The sequence below is a fragment of the Pecten maximus genome, chromosome 11 (genome assembly GCF_902652985.1).
Source record: "Pecten maximus chromosome 11, xPecMax1.1, whole genome shotgun sequence".
Lineage (NCBI taxonomy): Eukaryota > Metazoa > Mollusca > Bivalvia > Pectinida > Pectinidae > Pecten > Pecten maximus.
In genome coordinates, this window is record NC_047025.1 from 10,757,366 (window position 1) to 10,771,609 (window position 14,244).

The 14,244-nt window shown below is 35.5% G+C and overlaps 1 protein-coding gene across 1 annotated transcript in view; it reads left to right on the forward strand.

The window, feature by feature from the left end:
• LOC117338428 (protein virilizer homolog) overlaps nt 1–14,162 on the forward strand; it is a 38,451-nt gene extending 24,289 nt beyond the window's left edge. Inside the window, 17 exon segments of the mRNA XM_033899782.1 lie at nt 853–925; nt 1,872–2,008; nt 2,906–3,105; nt 3,564–3,764; nt 4,406–4,511; nt 5,765–5,836; nt 6,354–6,380; nt 6,382–6,515; nt 6,910–7,165; nt 7,628–7,730; nt 8,566–8,848; nt 9,325–9,386; nt 9,737–9,942; nt 10,392–10,545; nt 11,139–11,229; nt 11,759–11,881; nt 13,177–14,162. Of these exon segments, the coding sequence (XP_033755673.1) occupies nt 853–925; nt 1,872–2,008; nt 2,906–3,105; nt 3,564–3,764; nt 4,406–4,511; nt 5,765–5,836; nt 6,354–6,380; nt 6,382–6,515; nt 6,910–7,165; nt 7,628–7,730; nt 8,566–8,848; nt 9,325–9,386; nt 9,737–9,942; nt 10,392–10,545; nt 11,139–11,229; nt 11,759–11,881; nt 13,177–13,249 (2,301 nt within the window). The 3' untranslated portion in view covers nt 13,250–14,162.
• The last annotated feature ends 82 nt before the right edge of the window (nt 14,163–14,244 follow it).

Here is a 14,244-nt window from a genome sequence, read left to right on the forward strand (position 1 = left end):
GACCATCAGTTAATCATTACAGCTGTTGATTAACAATCTGTTTATACCACACGTGATGATTGGCTAACACGGTGAACTTTGACCCAAGCTGCATATGTTATTGACGTCATCAATAATCTAATGACGTCACATCACCGGGTCCCGGACGTCACCGGTACACTTTATTTGCATACGCGAAATTATACTTGGCCACGTTTTCCTTTGATTCAAGCCGATATTATTGTGGTAGAAACAGGTCACACGACTGGAAATTGTTGGATATGGAATTTATTTCACTCTCGTAAGTTATTTTTTAAAAGTTGCAAAAAACACTCGCTAAAGCTCATGTCTTTTGTAACTTTAAAAAAATAACTTACTCGTGTGAAATAAATTCCTTATCCAACAATCACTCGTTGTGTAACCTCTATTTATGCAATTTACCATTTACCACCTTAATAAGGAGACAAATTTAACCCCTACCGACAAATTACTGGATCGGCCCCTGTGTCAACATGATTTTATCTCCCATATTAGAAAAACTTCTGCTCACTCATTCTTGGTATTAGATTTCATTTTGAATCTAAAATCTATCATCTAAAGCAAGTTTCATTCAAAATCACAGACCTGGGCATGGCTGAAAATGGATAAATTTTGTTAATTGTTTTGTAACTATGATGAAAATGATTAATTTCTCATTTAAATTTATTCAAAGTTTTGACAGTCACCAATATTGATATGTTTACCAAGCAAAATGCAGTAGAGAATTTTATTCATAGCATATCATACAGTATTTGTTTAAAAAAAAGAAGCAGTAAGATTATAAAATTGTATGTGTGTACAATTACTCTTACATTTGTGTTTTTGCTTGAACAGATTCAAAAAGAAGTGGTCGATACACTGATGGCTTATACACAACCTGACATACAGCAGGCCGATAGTGAAGAAGGTAGGTAAAGGCCACACTCATGGTCAGAATATCATAGCAAAAAATGTAAGGCCATCTGATAGTCATAATGTCAGAGTGAAAAAGGTGTGTCAAGGTCACAATGTCAAGGTCACATTAATGGTCAGAATATCATAGCAAAAAATGTAAGGCCGACTGAAAGTCATAATGTCAAAGTGAAAAAGGTAGGTCAAGGTCATAATTTCAAAGGTCACACAAATGGTCATGATATCATAGTGATGAAAGTAGATCAAGAACTTGATGTCAAAGGTCATAAAAATCATTGTCATACTATCATAGCGAAGAGGAAATGTAGTGAAGAGAAATTGTCAAGGTCACAATGTCAAAGGTCACATGCATCCATGGTCATAAGGTCATTGTGAAGAAAATAGGTTAAGGTCAAAATGTCAAAGGTCACATTTCTGTAGCTTTACCTTCACTCTTTATACATGTCAAACACAAGACTTGTCATATCTTTCCACATGAGTAAGTGGGTTGGTAGTCTGACGTGCTCTCTCCACTCAATATTTTGAGAAATTATTAATAGAAATTTATATTAAAAAGAAGCATAATTGAAATAAAAGCTCAGACAAATTCAATAACAACAACATCAGCATTGATTTTGGAGTTGTGGCCCTTTATGCATCTGGTCCTTACAGTGTCTGTTCAATATTTCAAGTACTGGTAATTGTTGACTAAGTAACTTAATTCAGACTTAAAAGATCTGTTACAATGAAAGCTCAGAATGAGTTCAATAACCATTATGATATGTTTGTAATGAAATGGGTGCATATTCTTACACACTGCTCTAAGCTTGTAACATTTGTGAGAACTAATGGTTTGGACATGCTAATGACCTACATGGTACACAACTTCAGTATACATGTAATTGAAATAATTCACAGTAATAATTATGGCATAAACAATTATGTTTATTGTTTCGTTGCAGCTCTAAGCCAAAGTCTGTGGACCAAGGTGATCAAGGAACTCCTCAAATATATTGTCAAAGCTCCTTACACCTACCTAAGTGGCCTGCTGATGCTGTCAGAGTTACTGCCCTTGCCACTCCCTCTTCAGACAAAGGAGGTAAATTTTTACTGAGAAGTTGCTGTCTGAATTGTTTTTGGAATGTTGATTCAGAAGTGTATGCATAGAATGTATTGAACTTTGTTCTGGAAATTCTACCACCAAGAGAATGACATGTAAAATTCACAGAACTGTAAAACTTTATTAAGAGTGGATCCTTGATAATCTGTTATCTGGCCGCCTTCAATTCCCAGGCACACTGGCTACATGTACAATGTAGATTTAAAGATGAATGGATGATTGAGACAGTTGTATATAGAAATAACAGAACTTTGGGCATCTCAAATGAAAAAGGAATATTCTTAAGTTGGCAAATCCAAGACATTGTTCTGATGTGAGGAAACACAACTGGTATGATTGGAGAATCCCAACATCTCCATTCTGGGAAAAGAATAGTTATAGTGGTACAGCCACTCTATTTGAGAGTATATTTTAAAGAATTTCAGCATTGCTGCTCCTATTTAGTTTCCTATTTGCGGGTCCCTTTGAAAATGTCAGCATTACTTCCCTTATTTAAGATTAAGGGGAAAATATAGTAGTTCCATACTGATGGTTACCTGATGCACTTATGTTGGATGAAGTTATTCCGCATGGGTGTGCTAGATAGGAATGTGTGTCTGTCATATTCAGAGGTGGTAAACATAGCAATTTTTCTTGCTCTGAAAAATGACAATGTACCTTTCCAATGTCAGAGAGAAAAGATTTCTCCTTATAAATATTGACTGGAGTTTGCCGTTTGATTAGTGGTGCCTGCATCTCAGAGAAACTAGACTCCAAGTAGCAAATGGTAAAAATCTACCAAAATTATCTTAAGTATGTCTGCCCTGAAGGAGTCAGAATCTTTTGTTAATTTGTAATATACTTTCTAAGTATTTTTTAACAATGATTTTTTTTCAGCCTCTGAGTACAGAGGAGTCTACAAAAACTATCAACATGCGTAAGTTATGGAGCATGCATCTGTATGCTGCTACACCACAGCTACAGGAAGTTATCCAGCTACTGTCAACCTCCACATGCCAGCCACTACAGCACGTCCTGCGCCGTGTCTGTTGGCAGTTGTCGGATTTGTCAGCCCACATTGCCCTTGTGGTCACAAGGTATGTAGTCACCTGGTGAATATCCAGGCCACCTCCCCCACCAACAAACTTCCATTTACTGTACAATTGGTTGTTATCAAATAATCTATCTCTAGCAGTTTTTAAAGTATGGAATAAAATACTTGCAAACAAAAAAATAGGACAAATTGAAAGCAAGTTGATAAAGAACACTATAATGATAGACTATTCCAAAGCTTCTGCAAAAACAATGCTTCCTTTGCCCTTGCAAACTTTAAGTAAAATCTCAAAATGTTAACCATTTGGCAAAATTAGTTTTACAGAAGTCATACTTAACTTAAACCTACTCTTAAATTAAATTACCGACTGCATTTATAAAAATGCATTAAATGAATTAAACAATTTTTGAAACATCTGTTTCAGAATTAATTTATTTGTGTTTAATTGTGAATGAAGCATGTAGCTCTCACTTTGATGTGTAATTGTCTCCCCTGGTTTAGGTGTGTGCTTGACATCGTGATAGAAAGTTTCCAGACAATGAAGGTGACTCGGTTAGAGGACAAGGGAGATGGGGAGGCTGTGGAGGAGCAGGAAGAGAGGGTTGCCTCCCCTTACGCCAGCAAGATGTTGAACCTTCTTGCTTATGTTCTCTCACAACCTTCTATCAAATGTGCCACCCTACAACTCACTAACAAATCAGGGTAAACAGATAAACACCTCACTTACAAATTAGTGTCAATTTACAGTTCACTAACAAATTAGGAAATATCAACAGCTCACTAATAAATCAGGGTAAACAGATAAACAGCTCACTTACACATTTGTCAATTTACAGTTCACTAACAAATCAGGGTAAATAGATAAACAGCTCACTAACAAATTAGTGTCAATTTACAGTTCACTAACAAATCAGGGTAAATAGATAAACAGATCACTTAAAAATTAGTGTCAATTTACAGTTCACTAGCAAATTAGGAAATATCAACAGTTCACTAAAAAATCAGGAAAAATAATCAGCTCTCTAAAAAATCAGAAAAATAAACAGCTCACTAACAAATCAGGAAAAATGAACAGCTCAGAAATTTTAGTCTGCTAGCATTCAATGAAAAGTCAGACAGCTTTGTAAGTTAGAATAAGCTGTCATAAAACGACATAGGGCATAGCTCAATCTCAATTCAGTGTAAGGATAAACTCACATTTTTAATTTGGATTGCGTGCTCCTAAGTCTGTAAACTTTAGTGTATATTAAGAATCAGTCAGTATACTACAGATTATTTAGAAAAGTGTAAGCAATATTGAGTTACACTGCAGAAATTCATATGATGCATGTATGCTGTTACAGACCAGCTGGTGAAGAGAAATATGTGGAACTGTTCCCACAGCTTCTACAGATACTGAATACAGTGTGTGACCGGGTCCCCCATATACAGGCACAGGAATGTATTGTCGTAAGTTATATCTCTAATTTTTTTGTCACTTGCGATAAGCAGGCAACATAAAGGTATCACTATTTCGGCATCAGCATTGTCTGCTGAGGTTTTTGTGTGATAACTAAAGTTCCCTTTGGCTGATCAAACTCAGACTTCATGTAGATCTTTCTTATCACAAGTGCTTGCTTGGGAATTACTTTTCAAGTCTGAAGGTCAAAGGTCAAGGTCACCGAATTCTTCTTATTTCTATCCTTAGAAATAGCAAAAAATAGAACTGGTCATTTTAAAATGACATTAACAGTTCAGCATACCAAACCACACACACTGTACAGGGTTTTTGCCAGGCATATTTTGGGTCCGGTACACGGACCCATTCCCAATTGAAAATTGGCACATATTTTCCCAATTTCGGTCTATATATTCCCAATTCCGGTCTGTATTTTCCCAATCGCTGTTAACATAAGACAACCTAAAAATTTGGATTTATACGAGCTTCCAGTCATTATTTTGTCAAAGTTAAAATGTTAGGCCTACCGTGAGTCATCGTGTTGTTGTTGGTTTTGCGATTCGCGCATGCGCTTGGATAGTCTTATTGAAGTCATATCATATCTGCGTTTGAATCGCCCGTTTAAAGGGGAGTTTAATGCAAAGCGTTTACGTACGTTGACTCGTTCTATTTACCGAGGTCAAATCAAGTACTGGACTCGGGACGATGTCACACAATTCCAAATATTACGCAAAGAAGATTTTGCTCAAAGATTCGAAAGATTTAATGAAAGTTACGAGCTTTTTCAAACGAAATACTGGTAATTCCCGATCTGAAAGTCGGGCAGCGGCTTCAAACGATCTCCAACCTGACTGATTTCACTCTTGACAAGCTTGTTAATGAGTTTAAGCACACTAAAGACAGAAAATTAAACATTCTCTGATTGATTAAAACAAATATCCTGAAAAGAGATGCTGACTTGTATTCATTTGTACAAATATTATGAAAAGAAACAGCTAAGCTTGTATAATTCATATATTTTTCCAATTTTATAATATACAGTATTCCCAAATTTGATGAAACACCGATGGTATTTTCCCAATTTGTGGAAAATGCCGATGATATTTTCCCAATTTTTGTTCAGGGACCCTTTCCCAAAATAGCTGGCAAAAACCCTGCTGTAAAACTGTAGATGGTTATTGATAGATTTCTCATTACTGCGATGGCTTCTTACGATATTGTATATTGGAATTCAACTGATAATCTCTCCTTTCTTGTCTTACAGTCGATCATCCAGAGCATGTGTGATGTAGAGGTTGCCATAGTGATGGGCGAGGCATATACCATCCAAGACCAGGTCTGTGTCATAATCATTTCTTGTCATAATTTGATGTCTTTATTATTTTAAGAAACAAATTGTTCACTGTCAAGTCAATAACATTTTACACAGTTGGGAGCATAGCAGAAAATAATTATCCTTTTAGGTACATATAGCGGATGTAACTGTAGGCTTGCTTCGTTTGTCTCTCCATCTCCAATGGGTCTTTATCAGCATGTTTTAGAGCGGGTAGGTTTGTGTAGATGTGTGAAATATTTGTCATTCTAGCCATGGGCTCGTGACCGTGCTGACAAATATTGTTTAAAAATGTAGGAATTGATATTTATTTATTTATCATACTCAGAAATTCAATTGTCACCTTTTAAAAAATGAAATATGTTTTTCAAGTTGGGTGTCTTCCTTAGACTCACTAATATATTTTCTGATATCTGGTGGTATCGATGTATAGCTGGTATCTACAGATGTCTGGTAACATTGGATGTTAATTATCAATTTCTCTTCATACATATACAATAATCAGCATTGTCCATTCCAGATTGCCCAGGCCCTGCCCTAGTAAGGAGTACATGTACCAGATCACCAACTCATTACTAGACCATATGGGTAATCCTGACCACAACTATGCTTCCATACTGCCCTGTGTCCGAACTCTTGTCATGTTCACAGACCATAACTATGGCTTTTTCCATCTCAAAAGGTTAGCATGCAAATCTTCTAAATGTGTATTATTTGACCTTCCATATTGTCTGAAAGTGTGCCAAAGTTTATAAACATGATTCCATTAAGACCATCTGGTATGTCCAGATTGTATATCTGTTGACTTCTAAAATTTGAAATGGGGAAGAAAATGTCAGATAAAAATAAACATTGTCTTCAAAACCCATCTATAATGCTCTATATGACAAAACAGTCATGCTGTATGCCTGTTTATGGATGTTCAAATTAACTGTAGTATGGATTCCAATAGAAGTTTAGAAAAAATACAGAGCTGTTGCAGATATGGTGTAAGGGAATTGTGAAATTTAAATTGATATAAGAAAGCAGTATCAAAATAGGACAAAGTTTATCGTAAGTCTTGTATATTTTGACAGCTTGTTGGAGCAGAAGACGACAGCACTTGGTCGACTGATGGTCCGAATCAACACAACATTTAGCAAGGACAGTTCCGACTGTTTGTCCACACTTTCCACATTACTGGAGTTTCTGCGTCTACTGGTGGAGCTTCCACAGGACGGACCGGAGCTGACACGGACCTACACCCTGACACAAACAGAGCTACGCGCTGTACTGTCCTGGAACCCCAGTATGGAGAACCATCCTCTTCTTGACCTTGAAAAACTCCTGGAGGTGGGTTGATTTGATTTCAAAATGTTATCACAGTTTTTCTCTGTTTTAAGCTCTGATTTGTCTATGTAAGAAGTTAGAATAATTTCATCAGGATTTGTGGTTTTAAAACCTTGATAGGTACATTACATGTAGGAAAAATGTGTGGATATTATGTATTATAAATTTTGGAAATTAAAAGTAGCTAATTTGATTGAGGGGAAGTCTCTTGGCCATTTTGGTTAAGTGTCTGACTAGTAGACTGCTCCAGGGGAAGGTGTTTGTTCTGTAGCAGAGCCATTATAAATTGAACATGTGTACTGCACTATGACAAAAAACAACAACACACTTTATCACTAACTACATTCTTACACTTATGGCTTTAGATCAGTAGGTAAGGCTGGTCATTACTATCAATAATATCTTAAATAAAAATAGATCCAGTAATCCATTATCTATTATGCCGATTTGTTTCCATGGTTACAGGACAGTGCTAAGGAGGAGGAAAGCCTGGAAAGTTTACTGGACAATATGGTTAACCTGATGAAGATGCTGCGAGAACCTAGTTCTGACGCTCAGGACAAGATGGGTAATTATCTGACCCTAATGGTGCTAATCTGTCAATTTATTTTCAGTGGTGATACCTTTTTTAAAAAGATTTCCCATAATGCATCCTTATATGATGTACTGACAAATAATAGCCATCGTCAAGCTGGTGATATCTGAGAATACTCTGTATCTGTACCTATCACTTTTTGAGCCAATATACAAACTTTTCCTTATAGGAAATAAATGTGTGTCACATTTATCTGGAAATAAGCCTATTCCGGCAATAAGCCAAAGCCCATTCTGGTAATAAGCCTACCCAATTCTATTGCAGTTCAGAAAATTAGCTTACAAATGATTTTTCATTTTCTTGCAATAAGCTCACTCCTTAGTTTGAGCCAAACTTGAAATGTTACTCACTGTGCTTGTTAGTCCCCCACCAGGATCCGAGGGACTAATAATACTTTTGCATTGTGTCGGTCTGTCCCTCTGCTTATTACCTTGTCTGGGCTCTTTCTCCTACATTATTTGACACTGTAACTTCATACTTGGGGCATATATTCACCAAGGTGAGGCAATGTGTCATGTATCAAAAGTAGGTCACTCAGACCTACATTTTGACCTTTGACCTACATCAAAGAGAACATTTGTCCAGGCTCTACCTCCTACATTCCCTGTCACTGGAGCTTCATTCTTGGGGTGTGGGTTCGCCTCATTTATCATGGATCCATGCATTCTTGTAATTTCACAACCAGTAGGGGAGTGTAATTCACCAAATTGTCTCATTTCATCATAAATATCAGAATGCTGTGCTTATCACAGAACTAATTAAAAGGTTTTCATCCAGTGACTTTGGTATAATTTGTTTTCTTTCTTAGCTGTGGTGGAGCCCATTCTCCCCCCAACCGAGTCACTCACTGCCATGTTCAACATGAGGGCAGTGTTTGTGGTAACAGACGGCGAAGATGAGCGTCTATCTCCTGCCTACTGGCTGGCTAATCCCGCGTTAGATGAGGCAGACATTGAGCCTGACATGATTCGATTTGATGTGGAGAGTATGTGTGCCAAACATTGCCCCGAGTTCAACCTTGAGGAGGAACTCAAAAAGAATGTTATGTCCTCAACTGAGGAACTTACTCGACCTAGAAGACTCAAGCAGGGGTAAGTAAGCATAGGAAGGTCATAAGCTTACAGCTTAGCATAGGAACTTCCATAAGCTAGCAGCTTAGCATAGGCAGGTCCATAAGCTTACAGATTTGCATATGAAGGTCCATTAGCTAACAACTTAGCATAGGAAGATCCATAAGCTAACAGCTTAACGTAGGAAGATCCATAAGCTAACAGATTAGCATAGGAAGGTCCATAAGCTAACAGATTAGCATAGGAAGGTACATAAGCTAACAGATTAGCATAGGAAGATCCATAAGCTAACAGCTTAGCATAGGAAGGTACATAAGCTAACAGATTAGCATAGGAAGATCCATAAGCTAACAGATTAGCATAGGAAGGTACATAAGCTAACAGATTAGCATAGGACGGTGGAGTGGACATGCAAGTGCTGGACTTTTATCAGTACACAAAAATTTTATTACATAAGTTCCATCTTATAATTGAAAATATTTATTATTTTCCTTCAGTGACAGGAGAAAGTCTCAAGAAATCAGCATTAACAGGGGCCGTGGTTTCAGACGACCTTTTGGTGAGTTAATCTCAAGTCAATCTCTCAGATTTACTGTAAAACATTCCACTGGAAGAGGTTAATATGAAATTTCTTTTTAAATTGAGTTCAATGTAATTTCATTATAACGATGAATAAATCCTTGGTTTAAAGATGCTACATCTCTGGCAAAGAATGATATAATTGATCAGTTTTATATAATACTCAATGTTCCATACTTTATGCTATTTTTCACATTTTAACTTGCAAACATATAAAAAAAATAGAGTTTCACATGATATAGAAACTTTATTAAGAATAAGAAATTTTATGCAAAAGGAAAACTACCTTCAATTGTCATTCATATTATAATAATGATCTTATTCCAACAGTTGCTCCAATGAGAGGACGTGGTATAGCCAGAGGCATGATGAATAACAGTGGCCGTGTGGATTCCTTCCGCTCTCGGCCACCCAACACCAGCCGTCCTCCTTCAATGCACGTTGATGATTTCATGAAACTAGAGAAGGGCTCTCAGGGACAGCAGCCTCCAGCGCAGTCCCTCACCCCGATACCAGAGCGAAGAATGATGGGCAAGGTAGGTCGTGAGGCAGTGTTCATATTTAAACCTTCTAACTTTCAAACAATACTATCTACAATAGTCGCCTTTTCTTTTAATAGAAAATCTGTTTCTGGTGAATTACTTGAGTTCCATTGAACATATTCTTTTGCCCGAATCACCGTTTATATGCAATAATGCAAGTGAAAAGGAAACAATAAAATTTGAATTTCACACACTCCTTTCATACCAGAGTTGCTTTCTCGTAGTTGTTTTTTCAAAATAAAAGGTTGAAGGTCATATGTCAATGTCGCCATTACTGAAAATGACGAAACAGTTTTGACCATTCAAAGGGATTTGTAGTATCGCTGATTCATTAATACTTGGTTTGAAATGGAAGTTATACTTGAGAAAATATGCACTAGATATTCTGAATAAGAAATAGCTCAGACATAAAAGCTAAACATGTTTTTTTTTTTGTCCTTCAGGAGATGAACCGAGGAGGAGGAAGAGGAGGACGAGGGTTTGATCGTGGTGGATTTGACCGTGGTGGCGGAGGACGTGGATACAGAGGCGGACGATTTTTCACGCCCCCCTCAAACTACAATCGTAACAATGACAGACCAACAGACACTACCTATGGTAATAATACCTGTAGTATTAACCCTTTCACCCCTACTGACCATATTAGACTTCTAATGATGAATGGATGGCGGAGTCCACTTAAGTTTCTTATGGTTGAAAGGGTTAATAATACTCTGTAATATTTATTTTATTTAATCGATTTAGTGATTGTGCATATCATTCTAAGACCAGACTTTCGGTAGGGTAAACAAAATTATTGAAATATTTGTTCCAAATTTATTTTAATGGCTCTAAATTAAAATTGAATGGCATTTAATGTGGGGCCTTCCATACAAATTCTCATTGCAGCTCCGAATTAACCTTCAAAGAGTTTTCCAGTATATTACAAGATTGTATGGTCATTATATAATGGTGTCCAGTCATATGTCAAAGAAAACTAAGAATATTAAATGAATTTGTAATTAGAGCATTTTTAGCCATAAATTATATTACAACTTACAGGAGTGTGAAATAAACTAGACGTGAGAGTGAAAATTTGATTGAATGAAATATTAAATTTTTCAGTGTGGTAAACCTGTGTGATGAACACTCATTATGATCATTGAAAGGAAAAGGAAGAAAATCTTAATTTATTTTTTGTTCATTTAAAGGTGAAAGTAATCGAGGTGGGGGAGGAAGAGGTGGTTTCTATGGCAACAGACAAAAGTCCAACTTCAACAGCCCACGATCATTTGACAGAGAGTAAGTTTTTTTTGACACACCATGTATCATTAGAATTTTCTTCCACAATTGCACATTTGTGATTTGTGATGGAATATCTTGATGAATAGCTAGCTCATTGATTGAGAGAAGTTGCACACTTATCATTAAAAGCATTATTTCGCAAGATTGACACTCGTTTATCTCCGTATTCTCTTTTTAATATTGGTATACATAAAGGAATGTTATGTAATCTTCCAATATGTTGGGAAGACATAATTTTCTATACAGCAGATGTATTTTTTCCCAGTTAATTCAATTTAAGAGAGATGAATTTTGACTGGATGGTATGACTTTCTCTACAGAAACAATCATATGATGTTGTATCTATTGTGATGTCATAACTTATCATAATAGTGTTTTTACGTGTGTTTTTTCTATATTTACGACATAACCATATTACGTGTATGTAGTAGATTAGAACAGGCCTGTTAGTGATAAAAAAAGTTTCAATGAATTTATTTTTCACAACATGGAATCATGAACTACAAGCCTAATTTTTTTTTTTTAGTGATGTTGGCGGCAGCGGAGGTCGAGTTGGCCAAGGTGAGAGAAGAGGTGGCAAGGACTTCCGTTTCTCCCCTCAAGGTCGTGGTGGCTACTGGAACAAGGACCAGGACAGCAGTGGTGGCAGGTAAGGTCATCAGGGTCAGAGTACTATACTAGGTCAAAGGTCACAGCCACTTCTATTGTGTATTAGGTTTGCTACCTCTGTTATGCCTTGTTTCATGTAAAAATATGTAGTGTGCTGGAGTATCTAATAAGTCCTGACTTTGTGTTCAGTCTAGATTTAATCAAGCTCCTTTCAGACTTTATAGGCATTTGTTAAACCAGTGTAAGTATGAAACATTCGGGGTGGTGAGTACACTGCCATCCATAAAAAAAACTATACACAATCTTCTATAAATATCATGTCCATCACAAACTTTATCTTTGCAATTTATTGAAGACAAGTTCTTGAGGATGATTAATTTGTCAAGAGACAATAAGAATTTTCTAAGAAAAAAATCTGGATGAAGTTTCAGTGAGGTCCAAGGGATAGACACATTTGCAAGATATTCCAAAACTGCACAAAAAAAATCAGATTTTTTAAAGGTATACCATATACATTACACTCTATGTATTAAATTATTCCTTTTCAAAATGTTGTTATACTGTGAAAATATGCTCTGAAATTAACAAAATTTCTAAAGACATAATATTGCAAAAATGTTGCATTTTGGGGAATTTTTAGATCGTCAATAACTGTATCAATAATTGAGTCGCAGATGGATATAAATAAAAGCATTATGATAAGAAGTTATAAAACAAAAAAAATTAAATACAAATAGTTATATTTAATTTTCCATTGTTTGTACGCAGAATGCAGCTTTCTGATTGGTTGAGATTTTTTTTCATACCACTATGAAAAAAATTCCGTCACAATACGACAATTGACGTTGCGTATTGATTCAAGAAAAAGAATCCCATATAAAACCAGTAAAATTGTACATAAAACATGTTTTAGATTAGAAAATCATTTTCAAAAATTAATTATAAGCGTTGATGCCAATTATTTTTTAGTTTCATAGAGGTATGAAAAAACTTCTGTATGCAAACTTCTGTAAGAATCCACTACGTGGGTTCATACAGTTTGCAAACAAAATTTTTTTCATACCCCGATTAAACTAAATATTCATATTTACTGAATTTCAATATATTGTCAGCAAAGTGTATGTGAACTTATGGATGGCAATGTATTTATGTGAAATGACATCAAGTATCGGAATTGTTTATGTGTGACAATTTGGTGACTACACTTGGTCACCTTCAAGATCACCGAGGTATGAAGTGTAGGAGTATAGTAAAATCATCATATAGCCAAATTGACTTCTATTTCTAATATATTCACATATAGTACAAAGCAGGTTTCAATTTCTTCTGTTGCAGGTTTGGCGGTCAGATGTTCCGTGGAGGGCGTAGAGAGTACCCAGGACACCATCAGCGATCCTTCACCAAATAGACATTGCCAAAATCAACTGAACTTTTTTAAAATCAGACATTTTTGTTCCCCTTAAATATCTAGGAATAATAATTTCACAACAGTGTTGTGGAGAAGTTATGAATGAGCTTCAAATGTCTGAAAATACTGATGAAAAATTCAGTCTTTGAAAGTAATGTTGGGAAAAGTAATTTTCCTTGTCAACAATATAATATTTTTATTTCTGTTCTCAAAATGAACAATTACAGATACAAGGTTTAATAGCTCTTTTTTTCAGAAAGGAAGTATTTCTGCGGTATTAAAGGTATCAACTTCTGATAACACAGAATAAAATCAAAATTTAGATATTATGTGAAGAAATTTCAAATGAATTTTAATGACAACATGTTTTTTTAAAAGAATCATTGAGTTGAGTTCTTGAAACATTTAATGAATGGAATGATTTGACAAGGGAGGTAATCAAGTGCTCTACCATTGGATTAATGTGCAATTCCATGAAGTTATTTCATTTACACAGCTCCTTTATATTGATATTCACCAGTAAGCATGATAATGTATGTGTTTAACATATGTATTTACACTGATATATAGTCGTGGTGATAAAGTTTCAAAATATCTTGAAATTAAAGCTGTTGATTAAATCACAATTTTTGACCACCACGATTCAACTGTTGTTGTTATAGGAAATACATTTTTGTATAAGACTGAATTTTTAATCAACTTGTGTTGGATTCATTATGTTGAAGTGGAATTATTGTTTTGATATGATGAATGCTATCTTTCCACAAAGAATAAAATACTACAGTCCTGACAAACCTTTTACATCCATGAAATTCAATACAGCATTCATGTTGAAAGATTTTATTGTGCTTTTACCATTATTCCTTACAGAATAAAATTGACCAAGAAATTAATAAAACATCACTACAAATTGTGTACAATTTTTATCATCTCCTTTTCTTAAGAACTATTGATACTAGTCATAATTACTTAACTGTGCAGAGTGATGCCTCCAG